This window comes from Ambystoma mexicanum, chromosome 10 (genome assembly GCF_040938575.1).
Source record: "Ambystoma mexicanum isolate Mex_15411 chromosome 10, UKY_AmexF1_1, whole genome shotgun sequence".
NCBI classification, from domain to species: Eukaryota; Metazoa; Chordata; class Amphibia; order Caudata; family Ambystomatidae; genus Ambystoma; species Ambystoma mexicanum.
In genome coordinates this window covers 112,051,086-112,067,825 of record NC_090932.1, presented here as the reverse complement: position 1 = coordinate 112,067,825, position 16,740 = coordinate 112,051,086, and the positions used below count along the sequence as shown (strand labels likewise).

The following is a 16,740-nucleotide window of genomic DNA, read 5'->3' as shown; positions in this document are numbered from 1 at the left end:
GCTTTCAAAGCTTCATCAATCTTTTCACTGAAAATATTCTCACCCTCACAAGGCATGTCCACAACCTTGTGTTGCACTTCCTGGTGGAAATCCATGCAGTGACGCCAAGCTTGACGCCCGAGAACCACCCTGTTGTTTGTTTGTTTGAAACTAGTCTCTGCTAGGTCGACAGCAATGTTTTAGGCTATGGTTTGATGCCTCATCCCCTTCTCGCACCAAAAGCATAACTTCTTCCCTCTGTTGCTCTGGAAAGTGGTGCAGTAGTGGAGCTAGACAATGCCACATCTCGCGGTCCTACCTTGCAACGATGGCCAAAGAGTTGGCAGCTTTCATGGTGGTCGCTCCTATCGTAAGGATTGTCTTCCCAAAAGCGTCCAGCTTGGGGTTATTATCCGGTGGAGTGACACACTTGTGTTGGGTGCAAGCTTTTCGGCTAGCCTCCGCGGACACAACAGACTCCGGTGTTAGTTGAGATGTTAAGCACTTTGAGTAGATTCGGGAGAAATCTTTTTTTTTTTTTTAATCGCCCTTTGACTGCTGGCTCTGTAAAAGGGGTGTTTCATCGTACAGAGCCCCTCCTGCCATACATGATCTAGTATTGGGATTGAGAAAAACGCCTTTATCCTTTTCCCCATGTAATCGAATAAGAAACGGTCCGTCCTTGCCTCCTCTGGAGTGAGGCAGAATTCTTGGCAGGCCCTAGCCATCATGGCATGGAATGCTTCTATTTCATCGAGGGAAATGGTTGGGCCAGATTACATGGTGCCTCTGTGTCCCCCTGGTCTGGGTCTGTATCCCAAGTATCCGTCCTCCTTGGAGAAGAGGAGACGGTGGAGAGAGTCTCCTGCGGGGCAATTCCTGGTCAGTCATCCAGCTTTCCTTCCTGCTCCCTGTATTGTGGGCTAAATGCCCTAGGGGAAAGGGGCGGGGGCTAGCTGGGGATTGACTTCTGGGGCGAGTGCCTTGGTTTTGTAAGGTATCTGAAGTATCCTTTTGGCGAGGAGTAATTTACTGGCTTTGTAACTGCGGTGCTTATGGAGCCTGAGACATTGGAAGCCTTGCATCTAGCTGTCCCAGGAGAGATGTGGAGAGTACGTGCATAGACAACAATGAATGGGGATTTATAAGAGGATGTTGAGGTGGGACAGCCCCCATGTCCATTTATGTGGACGATAAGGAAGGTGTTTGCTGTTTGGATCTGGGAAGGGCGCTTCTGAACTTCCTTCTTTGGGATCCGACTCAAAAACTGGCTGCTCATCATAAGGAGGTGCCTCAAAATCTGATGTTATTTCATGTTGAAGGATGTCCTCTGGTAGTATGGTCAGAGACCTTTCTAAAAGAGGCGTAGCTGTGTGCTTTGATCTGCTCTTGGGAGACGGATCTTCGTCGTTGTTGTCGGTGGAGCCAGCGTCGACAGGACAGTCGTTGACAGGGTGCTCGTCAATGGACCGGTCGTCGTAGATATTGTCTTCGTCACTGCTATCATAGTCGATGGAGAAGGCGACGGTTTGTATGATGATTTGGATTTGTATTTCGTAGATTCATGGCCAGAGGAGGACCTATGGGATGCTGATGAGAAGCGAAGTTTGTCAGTGGACGAAGACTTCTTTGCCGATGTGGCTGAGGACATAGATCTTGATTTGAATTTATCCGACGGCGAAGACTTGTGGGCCATGTCCCTGGATTTCTGCATTTTTTTTCTCACAAAACGATGAATTCTCTGAGGAGAGAACGCAAGTTAATCCCAACTGTTGGGAAGATGGTTGAAATCTGAGGGGAAGCTGTGGAGGCGTAGCTATACACTCGATGCCTCATTGGCGCTGCCCAAAGCACCCATAACGACATTGATGGGGCACTCATGGTGTCAAAGTTTTTCCATAGGAAAACTACTATATTAAAGTTACCGATGTTTTCCCAGCCTGACGACAGGGAATATTTACAGCATGTGAATCTATGAAAGACACAATGCTGGAGAATGTGAGTGCAAGAGAAATTGACCATTAGGGGGAGGGATGATTTAAAAGGGAAAAGGAATATTTGTGATCACCTGAATGCGTGTAGATTCAGTGAGATGCATCAGATGTTTGGTTTGCAGACAGGTGTATTCTAAACATGTTTGAAATTCTGGATACTATGTGAGGTAGCTTCCAAGATCGACAGGCGCATAGGCAAACATAATGTTTTGTTGAATGATGGGCTCAAGATGTGCTGAAGCCACCCAGTTAAATTGTACTGGCTTTATGACGCTGGATTTCCTTTACATTTGGATAGTAATTCAGGGAAATTTTCAACCTGGAGAAGACTAGACTGCTATGGGTAAGATGACATCTGTGGAGCCTGTCCCACCTAGGTAAGAGAACATGTTGTGATCCAAATGCTCTTGTTTCTGCATCAAGAGCTAGCTCACGTTGATTCAGCCAAGTTCTGAATAAGCCCAAATGCTATGTTAAATTATCCTCCTAATGCACATTTTGGGTGCACGAGGTGCACTGTCACAGGGAGTTAGTTGTGTTATGTCAACGTGTCCCTACACTGAGCCAAATCACACAGCAAATAATCAGTCTAAGTCCACATTGTGCCCAATGTGTGCAGAACAGTGAGCTAAACCACAGCAGTGACCACCCAACAAGCAAGCTCACCGGCAGCCCCCAGTTGCACATCACTGCTCCAGTGGGCTAACTCAAGAATCCCACCTCAGGACCAGCCGAACCTGAAAATAAGAGATGGTTTAGTGGGTTCCCATATTATGAGCTGGGGAGGAAGGATGGCTCGGGGACAGCGCGTTTGTCGTGGAAACAAGACAACGCAGTGCAACCTAGGTTTGAATCCCTATCCCGCGCTTAGAAACCACTCGCTTGTATTAAGCGCGTTATAAAAGAATAATTATAAGCTGAATACCAGTTACGCTCCTGGGAATGCTACACCTGTAGGGGTAAGCAAGGATTTTTACTATAAATGCAGATGATGTGGGAGTCCCCGTATTTAATCTAACCTAAATGGGAATGGTAAGTTTTCCCATCCAATCAGCGTTTTGGGATAGCCGTAATGACTTTGACACTTTATTGTAATCCAACTTCATATCAGAGACTGCTGGCATCTGGGTCTAATGCGTCCTATGTGATGTATAGTCTTAGGTCCCTTATATATGTGCCCTGCTCAAATAATAAAGTCTGAAGGCTGTCGCAGTGCTTATGTCATCAGTATCTCTGAGAACGGTCTGTATGATTGTATACCTCTGATTATCGTCACCAGGTTTGCTACCGCCACCTGCAAGCACAGTCAATAACGTGCCTATACTTTGTTTGCTAAGCATGCATCTGAACATGGGGAATTAGCAGCATCTTATTTTCTTTAATTCTCGTCCTCTCTGGTTACAATTGCCAGACTTCGCGGAGGGCTGGGCCCGCTAATCTCAACACAAACAGTATATTGGATTATGGTATAAACATAGTAGACCTACTAGACCACACAAACAATGGACCAGCACACGTACTTGTAGTATTGTGTATTTTTATATGCAGTTTGAAAATCTCAGCTTACTACACAATGTTCGCAAGCAAAAGAATAAACGCAGTGTATCAAGATGGATGTGACATTCGCAATCATAGGAAAAAGAAAACCACAAGCTGCAATTTCACATTTTACACTGGAATGAAAACACTCATTTTTTTACCAAGACAGTGGTGCGAGTACCCTTCAAAGCCCCACTCCCAAAACAGAAGTCTCTTTTCTCTCTTAGCAAAGTTACTTAATTTTGACAGAATATTTATAACCTTGGCAGCCCTTCGCTTTTCTGTGATATCTGCTGTTTATTTTTATCCCAATTTCGCCCCTTTGCAACCGCCAGGCCAGGGACCACCCTAATCAATTGCTTTGTTCGTTATAATTACTTTGAAACACATGCTCGCCTAATTCAGCAAGGAAACTCTGCTTACATGGGAAGTGCCTTTGATACGATAGGTTATTTATAACACGCTTAATACCCACAGGTTTCTAAGCGCGGACCCTGGGATCGAACCTGTGTTGCTCCGTGTCGTCTTGTTTCCAAGTCGAGCACGCTGCCGCTGAGCTATCCAAGCCATCTCCCTCTCACTCCGGCCTGCGCTTCTCTACACCAGCTCCAGCAGCCCCCCTCCTTTTGGTGCTGCCCAGCTCAGTTCGACACTGCAGCTTCTCAGCACACACGCAGCCACCCAGCAAGGCCTCAGATCCCAGACCTTTTCCTCCTTTTCTCTCTCGAACCTGCACTCCCCCTCTCGATCAGCCTCCTCTCTTTTAAGTCCACTTTTCTGCCATCCCCTTTGCTCCTACATCCAGTATGGATTATTTACCTCTTTTCCCTGCATTCCTGCATAAATGGTGAGGTCATGAATAATGTTTCTACAAAGTGCCACCCATCTTTAGCGCGCACACCCTAGTAATTTTCCGACTCTCCACAGTGAACTTTATACAGCGATGAGTTCAGTGGCCCCAGATGGATATTTGAAAAACTTGCATTCCAATTTCCTGCGCTGAATTATTCAGAATGATTCTGTAAATTCATTGTGCAGCCTTCCGTCCACACACTGTGGATGGATTTGCAATTTGTGCATTTTATTTTCCAAACCAACATTGCAGAGTCTGTGCCTGCATTCAGTATCTAACCCCCAATTTGCACCCATAGTTTGCACCATTGTAATCACTTACTTTAATATGTTAGGCTTGATTGTTAATAGGTTTGAAATTAGTGAAGGTTATATTTGTTAGTCCCTATGCTACCACTACACTATGCCTATGCTTTGCTATGCAATGCTAAATCCTGAGTCAACCCTTCTTTAGTTCACCCCAGTGCTAAGCCACACACACCCAGTATGCAATACCATCATCGTGTATACACGGGCACACACCTTTTATAGGATTCTGAGGTGCCGATAACGTTCTGAGGGGCGATACAATTCTTGGCCCGGTTACAATTCTCACCACTTGTTCCTATAGGTCTTTGCAACTAGTTTCTTATAGCATTTATTGACGGTATGGGGATTCATTGCTAATCTTGTGCATGGTCTTATTTTCCACACACACTCTCTAAACGGCCATCCCTTGTCTATCTTTCTAAATTCCCCATCCTTCCATAACAAATTAAGATGGCTGACATTTTACAGAACTTGTCAGAAAGTTGGATCTCCTCTTTAGTGCTTACAAAATGTTGGTGGTTTGCTTGCGATTTACAATGACTGATCTTGATGGCTCCCTCTTTCCTTAACGTGCTTCGGTACATGTAACTTCTGGCTGAAGTGATTGTATGTTTATTTCAACAGGGTGACAGCAAGAAAGTGGATGATGTGAAGTATTACCTGGCCTTCCCTGGCACGAAAGAAGAAGCAGAGGAGAAGGAACCCCATTCCCCAAGAGGCCAGCATCACTCGGCCAGCATCCTCCCTACCAAGGACAGCTTTCAGATTCACACCCTCACCTGTTCTACGAAGCTGACCCAGAATGGTGAGTTCACCTATCTGCTTCCAAACATCAGGATGGTCCATGCGTGTTGACCTCACAGCTACGTTCATGTTAGACTTTGCTGGTAACCTGTTCAAAGTGGGTAGAGTAGCTTTTTTCTCTGAGTTGGTAGTGTCAGCAGCAGAGAACATTATGCCATGGATGTTTTGACCATAACTTAAAACAATGATCGCAGGGAACTGAGCATATGCCCTTACAAAACTTTTCTTTTTTTGTAATGTAAAAGTGTATTCAGGACGTAAGCATACATTAACATCAATAAGATGAAGGAATAAAGAAAGCGGGCAACGCTAATCCATGGACAGTAAACACAGTTTGATTAGCCCACCAATGCACCGTTCCTGATTACTTTTTTGGGGAATTAATTTTATTGTTTTAGAGAAGATTTTGTTCAGTAAAAATAAATATGAAGCAAAGTGGCTGAAAATGCAGTTGGTGCACAGAAATCCCAAGGAAAAGCGTGCCCGAGTGAAGAGCTGTCCACGGGCGTAGAGAGAAGAGAGTGCAGGATAAAGCTGCATCCATTGCACATACATTTGTGGCAGGTGTCTCGTCAATGCCTACTTTACAGGTTCAAGTTTACAAGTTTTGCGCTCTGAAACACTTGTGTACAAGCGCGATAGAAATAAAATATCAATATCAAGTGTGGACATGAGCCTATGCTTCTTTTGTGTTGTCTACTAGTGGGCCCCGACCTGTTCAGGACACGGAGCTATTGGCATTCTCTGCTATGGTCAAACAGTCCTGGAAATCCCTGCCCTTTTCTGTCTTGAGTCTGAAGCGCAGAAATGTATATTCAGCATAGTTGCAAAGTGCTGCTGCTCTTGGCAGTCAGAGCATGTTATAGAGGATGGATTGGTAAGGGCTGTAAATTAAGGCCTGGGATTTAATGTTAAGCAATACTACACAAAGGTAATCTGACATGGCTGTTGGGAGAACAAGAGGAATGTTTTGAGTATAAAGTGGCATGTAACAAAATAGAAAAAAGGATGTGGATTACCACATGGCACATCACTGGTAATTCCTCATCTAGCACATCCAATTCTTGCGCTTTCTGTACAGAAAGATTGAGAAAGAGCACTTCTTGTACTTTCAGCCATGATACCTGACTGTTTGGTGGGAATTCGAGCCGGCTTCAGGCAGGAGCAACATTACATGATAGCTTTTCTCAGTATGTGTCACTAGCATGCCATGTAATACTCTGTTTAAGCCTTGACAGACTTTCTGAGGACTGAGCAGGGATATCACTGATGAAATTCTGGGTAACCGAACGATGGATGAACATTACATTCCTGGAAAGAAGATGTATGCGAAGTAGTTGTGTGTGAAGATTTAACTTGCAGTGTGTTGGACTTTGGTTTGTTTAAGAGAAATACTTAATTTGCACTGATTGTTTGCACCTTCACATTGGTGTTAGAATGATGTTGTCTTTTTGCAAATCTTTTGCTCCTTGAAGCCACACAGCACAACTGCTGGACCTTTTGGATTTTTCATTCACTTTGAAGGTGAGTGAAGGTTCTCAGCTTCACTCATATGCTCCATTCCTTTTTGTTCTGGGATATTGGGGTCACCTTCTTTTTGGGTTACTAGTACAAGGAGACCTCTGTCAGCACATTGGCATCCGTTTGTCTTGTGGCAGCAACCTTCACCTTATGTTGCTAGGGCTACCCAATTGGTCAGCCATCATCAAGTTTGAATGTTGCAAAGTCCCTTATTGGAGGGCTGGGTAAGCCCTATCCCAATTTTGGGGGAGCTGGACCCAGGAACAGAGTTGTCCATTGGAATCCGAAGCGATTCCAAAGAAGACCATGACTAAGGGGTGCTGGAGGACTGCTACAGGAACCAGCATGGGCTCTGCCAAACCCACCACGTTTCGGACCTTGACCTTCTGCTTGACAGGGGAGATATTTGCAAGATGCCTCCCTCGCTCCCCTTGACTGCTGGAACCAAACAGTCAGCTTTCCTACTCAGCCTTCATCACCATGTCTGGGCCAAGGGACCTTGCATCTCTGGAATTCACCTGCAACATTTGGTACCAGCTTTGCTTCGTTGCAAGGACATCAACATAGCCTTGACGTTGGGAACTTTGTAAGCATCCTCAGTGCTCTACTGAAACCCTGTGCCAACCTTCACCTGAATAGGTGCCTGCCTGGGCCGCACGTGTAACAGCTTTATCTGCTCTCTTTCCGGGGTCAGTGCAAAGTTTGCATTGCCACAGTCATCATTGAGCATCTCTGCTATGTCACAGGATAGATCCATTGTGCTTTCATCACTGTCCAAGATATCCAGAGAAGCCTGAAGACAGCTGCTGGTGAACGCCCTTGACATCACAACTCTATGACCCTGCAGAACTACCACGACTTTGAAGCAAGTCTTCCCCAGTGATTCTTGATTGACTGCAGTGTGCCTACCTTAGTGGGATCTCTGGGGGCAGAGAGAGATTATATGACTTGAACTGCCTCTTCTCTTATTGGGTTTGCATTGGTCACAAAGTCCTGCTTACCTTGGCACGATCCAGGACTGGCCTCGGTCAGTGGTGGGTGAGTCTGTACTTCTAAGTGACGTCCTCTTGGACTCTGGGATTGGTAACCGCTCTCCCAAATATCTACAATATGATGTATGTATATACAACACTTTCTACCTACTACGTTTGGCTCTGAACCTGCTGCTTCTTTGCCCTGAACTCCCTATCCGAGTGGCCTCTCACCACTGACTCTATCAGAACCTTCTTTAATTCTGAAGTACTCTGTGAATCTCACTAAATTGGACTTCGGGAGACTAGCTTAATGGTATTCTGAGCTGCCTTAGATGTGTAAGCCCTTTTTATTTTAATGTGCTAACATCATTCTCTCCTATTTTAGTAATTACCGTAAATGTTTATCATCTGTGTGCATATCTGAAGTGGTGAGCAACCCGTATATGTTCCCGTTGAGTCATATATATATATATGTGTTATTTTTGAACTTCTTTGAAAGGGGCAGGGACATGGCCCTATAAAGAGGGGATGTGAACCCCTCTGAACCTGGGGCAGAAGGTCTATGAGGCTACGTGCCAGAGCCAGTCCTGCCTCAGAGCTGTGGTGTGGGAGTTGGGAAGGCCCCAGACTGTCTGTTCTATCTGTGTGTGGCTAGATGATCAAAGTATCACTTTTACTTGGCCGATACCCGATTTGCAACACACATACAGGTGTTTGTTCTCGTTCTCCCTAGGACCAGGGTTCCTAGCGTTTAAAGACTAGAGCTGAGCCTGTAGCTCACCAGAGAGCGAAGTGGCAACAAGCAGAACAGAGGAGGAATATCGCACACATCAAACCAGCTATCCAGACATTCTTCTTAATACGGATATGAACTGTGAAATTCACTATTCCTTTAGCGCAGCGCCATTACAAAATGCTGACAGACCTGCATACAAAAAAGGGGGCAGTGCTTAAAGCCTGTTATGTTCTTTGATGTCTGTAACCCAGCCCCTGGAGAAAAGGATATCAGGGGTTGGGCCAAGAACCAGCTGAGGGGGTGACCAATGGAAGGGGAAACGAAAGAGGGAGGACAGTAAGGGTGAGAAATATCAAAGCAGCGTCTGGTGAGGTCAAGGGGGAAGGAGATAGACCAGGAGACCAGGCATGCGAAGGACGGTACAGTGAAGTGTGGAGGATTATTACAGAGAGCGTGTGCAGGATGAGGCATTGGTTGGTGAGAAAAAGTGGTACTCGGGTGTGAGAAGGTGTGCAAGATGAGTGAGGGAGACTTGGGGTGTGTCATATGGATTGGGATAGGTGAATGGGAGTGTGAAAGGAGGGTGACTGGGAGGAGGTGTGCATGGAGTGGGAGGAGTATGTATTGGGGTACAGTGGTAAAACGGGTAGGGGGAGCGTAGTGGGATGAGAGTGGAGGAGAGTAGTGGCTTGTGCATGTGTGGAGGGGGGGAGTATTTGTGTGTGCGTGTGGGAAGAGTGTGTGTGGGGGAGGAGTGTGTGTTTATTCTTAGGGAGCAGCATATGCTTTCAGGCAAACTGGTAACCCATCTGTCTGTCTCCCCTGGGTTTACTGGTTGCTTCTTGCGTTCCTTCGGTCCAGTTCCCTTCAACTTGCTGGCTTGGCGTGCGTCCTGTAAGCCGCTGCGCCTTCGCTGTGTCCTTTTCGACAGTGTGCAGTTCCTGTTGCCTTGTGTTCTCAGGTGGCGAACCATCGGCACTCTGCTTTCTCTTTCAGTTCTTCAGATTCGCTGTCGTACCGCTGCCCACAGCATGCTTTCCCTCAGTGTGGTGCAAGCATCGGCACAGATCCCGGTGTAGCCCAGTGTCTGCAGATCTCTCCTCTGCCTGTCGGCTGTAGCGGATTTAAACTTTCTGGCAAGATTACATAGTTTCCAAAGACAAGACCCTTGAATTGGTTTACCGGTCTTAGTCATCTTCACTGCTCTGTTGCTCTTTCTCGTCTGTCGTTACTAGGCTGTTCCGGGTATGACATTGAGGAAGGTGACATTGGACCTTATTGGGAGTGATCATTAATGCGCCCTGCCTCTCCCTCATCCCAGTTGTTAATATACTGTTCTTTGTGGGGTGTTGGGGAATACTTAAAGTAGATCTAGTAAGAGGTTGAGGGAGAATGTTAAAATATGCTATCAAGACATGAGGAATGGAGGAAATATCCCTAAAAGGGAATTGGGTGTATGTGACGTCCTCCAATGATGTCGTGTCATCACCCTAAGGGTCGCCTCCCCCAGGTGGTCCTCTGCCCCCCGGGTCAGGATAAGGTAGCGGCTGCTGTCCCCTGGACACATAGGGAGAGGCTACCTCAGGGAAAGGAGTGATAACCTCATCAGATTCATCACAACATGCTCATTGTATAGGATCTATTTTAGTGTTTTAAAGGTAGCCTGATCTTCCTTTTGCCATTAAAGTTTATGTGGCTCTGCATTCTTCAATTTGTCAGTGAGGCAAGATGTTATGGCCGAAAGGTTGGGGATGAACCTCCGGTAAGCCTCAAAAAGGCCCTTGGGTCTCTTTTTGTCTTTGGGGAGGGGTTTCCTGCCCTGCCCAGACTTTGTCTAGTTTGGGTTGGATTAGTCAATTTCCCACGAAAAAGTCTAGATATTATACTGACAACTGTGCTAGATAACACTTTTTAGGATTAGCGGTTAGACCGGCTTGCCTTAAAGCGTGGGTAATTTCAAACAAGTGAAACAGGTGTTCCTCCCGAGTTTTGCTGTGGATCACGCTATCATCCCTATACGCACTCCAGAAATGGGAAAAGGGTTGCAGTGTCTGGTCCATCAGCCGCTGAAAGGTTGCTGGGGTCCCATGAAGTCCGAATGGAAAGACTTTGTAGTGAAACAGTCCTCTGGGGGTGGAGAAAGCTGTTTTTTCTTTATCAGAAGGGTTCAGTGGCACCTGCCAATAGCCCTTGGTTAGATCAATCATGGAGATATAGGCAGCTGCTCCCAGTCTGTCGATGAGGCCATCAGTCTGAGGTTCGCTATTGAAGACTTCCAGGTATTGATCCAACAAGTCTGGGTTGTCCTGTTGCCATTGGGTTAGATGGGAGTGGACCATGCTACACTCCATATTTCTTTGGATAACAAAGTAGCCATTCGGACAGAAGACAACTCTACTGAGCCCTCCGCTCCTTCAGGAGGTTGACGTGCTAGATCTGTGTTTTTTAAGGCTTTTGTTCGGGTTAAGCTACTTTATAGTAATAGTGACCTGTCCCCTCTAATACTTCGTAAGGTCTATACCATCGCAAAAGTAGTTTGTGCTCCGAGGTGGGTAAGAGGACTAGCGCTATTTGTCGAATGGAAAAGGACCGGGGTATTGCTTTCGTATCGTAATCGGCTTTTTGGCTTTCCTCAGCCTGCACTAGATATTTTTGGACTAGATACCGTGTGAGTCATGTCATGTACTCCTTAAGTCTTTGGGCTGTCTAATACTATGGATAATACTGCCTCTTCCCTTTCTTCCCAGGTCTCCCGGGCCATGTCCAATAAATCTTCCTAAGGATATAATATATATGATATGATATTTTATTTATATCGCGCTCATACACGTGCTTCAGAGCGTGACCAAGCAAAGGGAGGGGAACAAGGAAGAACAAAAACGATCTTACTATGCCCAGTGACATTTAGAATGCGCAAGTGCATGGAAAGGGGAGAAAAGGGGGAAAGTGCGTGGATGGGAGAGAACTTGCGGAACAGAATAAATAATAAGTGCCATAAATTAAGGCAGTGAAAAGTGGTAGTGCAGCCAGCAAGTGGCAATTGCAAGATTAGTCAGATAGGGTATATCTGATAAGTGCAGAAGAAGGATGGGGGACTGTATGGGTACAGATACAGATCCCGGTGCAAGGGGTGGCCCGGAGGCAGAGCGGGAGGGAGGCAGGGTGAGCAGGTACCTGGGCCTGAAGGACAGAGGGAGGCCAGGTGCAGGGTGCCGAAAGAGAAAAACAGATCAGCAGGGGAGAAGAGGGGCAAAGGCAGAAGCGAAGAGGAAGGTCTTAAGGTGCTTCCGGAACCAGGGATGGTTCTCCTCAAGTTTCAAGGTGGCCGGGAGGCTGTTCCAAAGGGAGGCCCCAGACGAAGACGCAGATCTCCCCCAGCTTGTTTCTGACCCTGAGGGAGTTGGAAGTAGAGGAGATAAGGGCTCGAGAGGAGAGGTATTTACGGATGGATAGTTGAAGGTATTTTGGACCCAGGACACACAAAGCCTTGTGGACGATGCAGCGGGTTTTGAATTTAATCCTTGCATCCTCTGGGAGCCATTGAAGGGATTTTAGAGCTGGAGCGATACGATCCCAGGGCTTGAGGCCAAGGACAAGTATCACAGTCCTGTTCTGGATTAGTTGCAAAGGACGGGGAGTGGAGGTAGGTAGATTTAGAAAGAGGCTGTTGCAGTAATCCAACCTAGAGAGAACCAGAGATTTGGAGACGGTGAGCTTCTGAGGGAAGGAGAGGAAATGCAGAGTCCCTCTAAGGAGGTGAAGTAAAAAGTTTGACTTTTTAGAGACGTTGGAGATGTGTGCGGAGAAGGAAAGTGTGGAATCAAAGATGACCCCAAGATTCTTAGCCTTGCAGGTAGGGGCTAGGAGGGTGGCCAAGGGAGGCCGACCAGAGAGTGAGGGGAAAGGATGGTGAAGGTGTACCAATGAGGAGGATCTCAGTCTTGTTGGCATTTAGACAACCCTAAGGAGGCTTGGGGTGTTCTTCTGATGGTAAGAAGGGCCCAAGGGACCATTGTGTCCCAGTTGCATCCATCTGCTTGCACCATCTTTCTTAAGATGTTTTTTAAGGTTTTATTAAAGCACTCTACTAAGAGCATACTTACCATGTGAAAACTGGTAAAAAGGGAGAATGTCCCACTTCTCCTGATCTGTAAGCTCTCCTTCATTTCCGCCATCAACTTTGACACAAAGATACTTCCTTTTTCAGTCAAAATTTTCCTTTGAAAGCCTATCCGTGACAGAAAAGGCATTAGGTGTTTAAGAATCTGTTGTGGGGTATTATTTATCAATGGGAAGGCCTCCAGATACTGGGTTGCATAATCTAGAATTACTAGAATATACTTATTTCCTAGTTTGGATGGGTCTAATGGTCCCACTATATCCATACCTGTTCTAGAGAACGGTACTTGTATCATAGGGAGGGGTTGTAGCGGTGCTGGTGATGGGGAGTGTGGAGCTGTTTTCTGGCATAGGGGACACATGGCTATGAAGTTCTTAAAATCAGTGTAAACCCCTGGAAACAAAGCCTGTTGATAAACTGCCCTGGTGTTTTTGCCATTCCGAAGTATCATGAAGTCAAATATACATGAGCCATTTCCAGGACAATCCTTCTATGACCTCTAGGGACAACAATCTGGTTCCTGGTCACTTCTTCTGTGGTTAGGTCTCCCCTATAAAGAAGACCTTGTTTTAGGAAAACAATGGCCTGTCCTCAGACCTTCCTTCCTCTTCCGGCACTACTTTTAAGAAGGCTTCTGAAGAAAGGATCATTTTGCTGTGTGAAAGCTAGGTCGGGAATTATTTCTGTGTCCTCCCCTGTGGTTATCGGGGTTGTTGGGGTTACAATAGTATGGGGTTCTGCATCAGCCTCTCCAAAACCCTTCATGCCTCTTTCTATGAGTTCTTGTTCCTGAACCTCTACGGGTTTAGGAAAGAGGGCTGCTTCTTAGATTCCCAGGGCGATTTGCTCTCCAGTTTTCACATGGTAAGTGTGCTTCCATTATTCTGCATTAATATCTTTGTCACCCCTGTTGTCTGGGTCTATTACTCCAGCCATTATGTCCAAGCCATATTTCCAGGATAAACCGGATTTGGATACTAGGCGGATGTAGTTACCCTTAGGGGGTGACAAAATGTGTCCTGTGGCGATCAACTAGTGTTCTCCTGCTTCCATAGAGATATCTTGACTACTGTGTAATTCATAACCTATATATTCACTAGTAGCAACAGTGGGACCAGTGGCCCGACTGCTCAATTTGGAGTATTTTTGTGGTTCCCCAATTGATATCAATTGAGTCAGATCCCATTCCTGACAACATATGTAAGGGTGTCGAAGAAGGAAGCCGACCCAAAGGTGGCATGGTTTTTGGTTACAGACTTTTATTTGTATAAGAAAAATCACTCACTATCCCTATTTCTAAGAGAGGTTTACCTGCCTCAAATCTAATACTAAAGGGTCAGTCAGATTATCCGTCAAATCAAATGCCACCATCCTGTGTCATAACCTACTTCTAGTCCCGGGAGGATAGCTCAGCGGCAGCGTGCGCGTCTTGGAAGCAAGACGACACGAAGCAGCAACAGGTTCGATCCCCGGGTCCGCGCTTAGAAACCTCCGGGTGTTTAAGCGCGTTATAAATACGTAACTAAGACAAAAAAAACACAATTACGCAACTAAGAAAAAACAAACAATTCCTGTAACAGCGCCTCGATGCCTGCGGGCTGTGTGAGCGCTTTATAAATGTAAATAAATAAATAAATATACTTCCCACTATTACTAAAGGATCATCAAACAAAACGTTCCTTCTCTAGGAGAATGACTCCTTTCCCCTGGCCTGTGGGGTTCACACATTCTTTCCAAATCTAGAAGACTGGCTCCCTTCTCCTGATGTAGATTGATACAGTTTCCGAATAAAGCAGGGGGAATCGATCTCTTCCCCTGGAATCTGTACAACTCTCAATTTGCTAACAGGATGACTCCCTTCTCCTCGTATCTCTAAAGTTCATTCTTACAAGCCTTTGCTTGATTCACACTTTGCCATTGTGTTTTGTTGTTAGCAAAGTCCCTAATCTTTCTTTGCTGATCACTGGGCTCAATGCCGCTACATTGATGAAGAAGCTGTGCTAGCTTGCTCAGTTCCCTTTTGTAGGGGTCCCAGACCCTTCTCTGATTGCAAGTGGGCATATTACTGCCACAGCGAAGAGGAAGCTCTCCTCGGATGCTTGGCTTGTACTGGTTGGCATCTCTGACCCGCCCAGGGTGGTCAGTGGGCTTATGGTCACCACTGCGATGAGGAAGGTCTCCTCAGATGCTTGGCTTATCTTGGCCAGGGTCTCCAACCCTTCTTTGGTGGTCAGTGGGCTTATGGTTGCCACTGTGACGAGGAGGTTCTCTGATGCATAGTATGGCAGTGGGTAGGGTCCCTGACCTGTCTAGCTTCCACTCCAGTGTCCCCTCCGAATCTCTCGCACCGCCGGTTATCTTTTAAGGGATCTCGGCACGCCATTGGGACTTCTGGGGCTGGGGTTCTTATCTTCGCCACACCGGTCTTCCCTCTACATTTTCCACAGCAGCGTGGCAGTTCGGTACTTTGGTCTGCTACTCAGCTCTTCGATTTTGCTTCACGTTCGTGTCGCCTCGGCTGGACCCATGGAGAACCTCTTACTTGCCTCACCGGTGCCCTCTGCTCTTCTCAGACTCTGGTCTGCCCACAGCGTTTGAAACTCCTGCTGGTTTCCATGCCTGTTGCCTCTCCTGAGGGGCTTAACAGCTTGGTTAGTCCGTCGTCCATACTTTTAGGACGTTACCAGTCCCACCCGGGTGGATTGTAAAAGTCCTTTGTTCTTTTGATAGCTTAGTCTGCATGCCTCCTCATACCAGTACTGGCATAGTCCATGACCTTCGTGTCTCGTGTACTCTTCTTCGTCCTGGTACATTTGGCTTAAACTTTATCCCCTTTATTACAGAAGTATACGCGTTTACTTTCCACAAAATGGTTCTGAACAGTGGGTAAGGCTAGGGAATATTGGAGAGTGACAATATTCAATGGGCTGCGACCGAAGTCTTAGTCCAAGAACAGGAATAGTAACTAAACACAAACATGCTTCGATATTTACACCTTTTGGTCATCCAGTAGTAGACGTAATATCAACATAAGCTAATTCAAAACATACAACCTTCACATTTCTCCTGACTTCTCCTCTTTAAGTAATTCTCAGACTACTTCAAGAGAGCTGAACCCTGATTCTCATTACCCCAACATGGGCAAGGCAGGCACGATATTCCCACATCCTGTGCATGTCAGTTTGCACACCAATTTATTTGCAACTACTTCCTAACCTTCTGGCACAACAGCATCTGCAGATAAAGGACCTAAATCCACAAGCTATGCATTTGGCAGCCCCCTCCTGAGATCATAGTTGGGTCATTTACACCTTGCCAGCAATGTATGCAAAGACCACGCGAGGCAAGAAAACCAAACACAAGACAATGCTGCTTCAATAAATGGAAATGGTTTGTCATTTGGTACACATGGAAATGCATCCAATCTGTCGACGACTTGCCTATAGGTACTGTACCTCCCTGATTTACAAATACCACCTGGCAACAAAAGGCATTTTGGTGGAAGGTGCTGATGGAAAGAGCAAAATGCATTGATCCACCAATCGTGCCCCCTCTCCCTGACTACTTTTAGCCATTACACAAATATTCTCTAAAGTAGCTAACATACAAGTTTGTTTTTCTCGTTGACATAACATCTATCAAGAAGCTAAGCAGGCTACATTCTCTCAATGGACTAACTATTCTGCACTATTCACAACATATTGTTGTCAGGCTGGTAATATCCACATCCAACGCAGGAGCTGCTGAGTCCCACGATCCCACTGAGATGTCTAGCTCACAACTAAACTGAACAGCTGAGTACTAGACACCCCTGGGGGGAAGGGGGAAAAGTGGATAAAATAACAAATCAGACACTGGATCTTCTATCTTCATCCGGTCTCTGCATGAATGAAAATTGTTAAGCATTAAATA

At 46.1% G+C, this 16,740-nt stretch overlaps 1 protein-coding gene across 1 annotated transcript in view; it reads left to right on the top strand.

The window, feature by feature from the left end:
- Positions 1-16,740, top strand: part of DOCK5 (dedicator of cytokinesis 5) — a 1,209,967-nt gene that overhangs the window by 546,165 nt on the left and 647,062 nt on the right. The window contains exon 18 of the mRNA XM_069617597.1: positions 5,298-5,478. Within this exon, the coding sequence (XP_069473698.1) occupies positions 5,298-5,478 (181 nt within the window). The remainder of the gene's footprint in view (positions 1-5,297; positions 5,479-16,740) is intronic.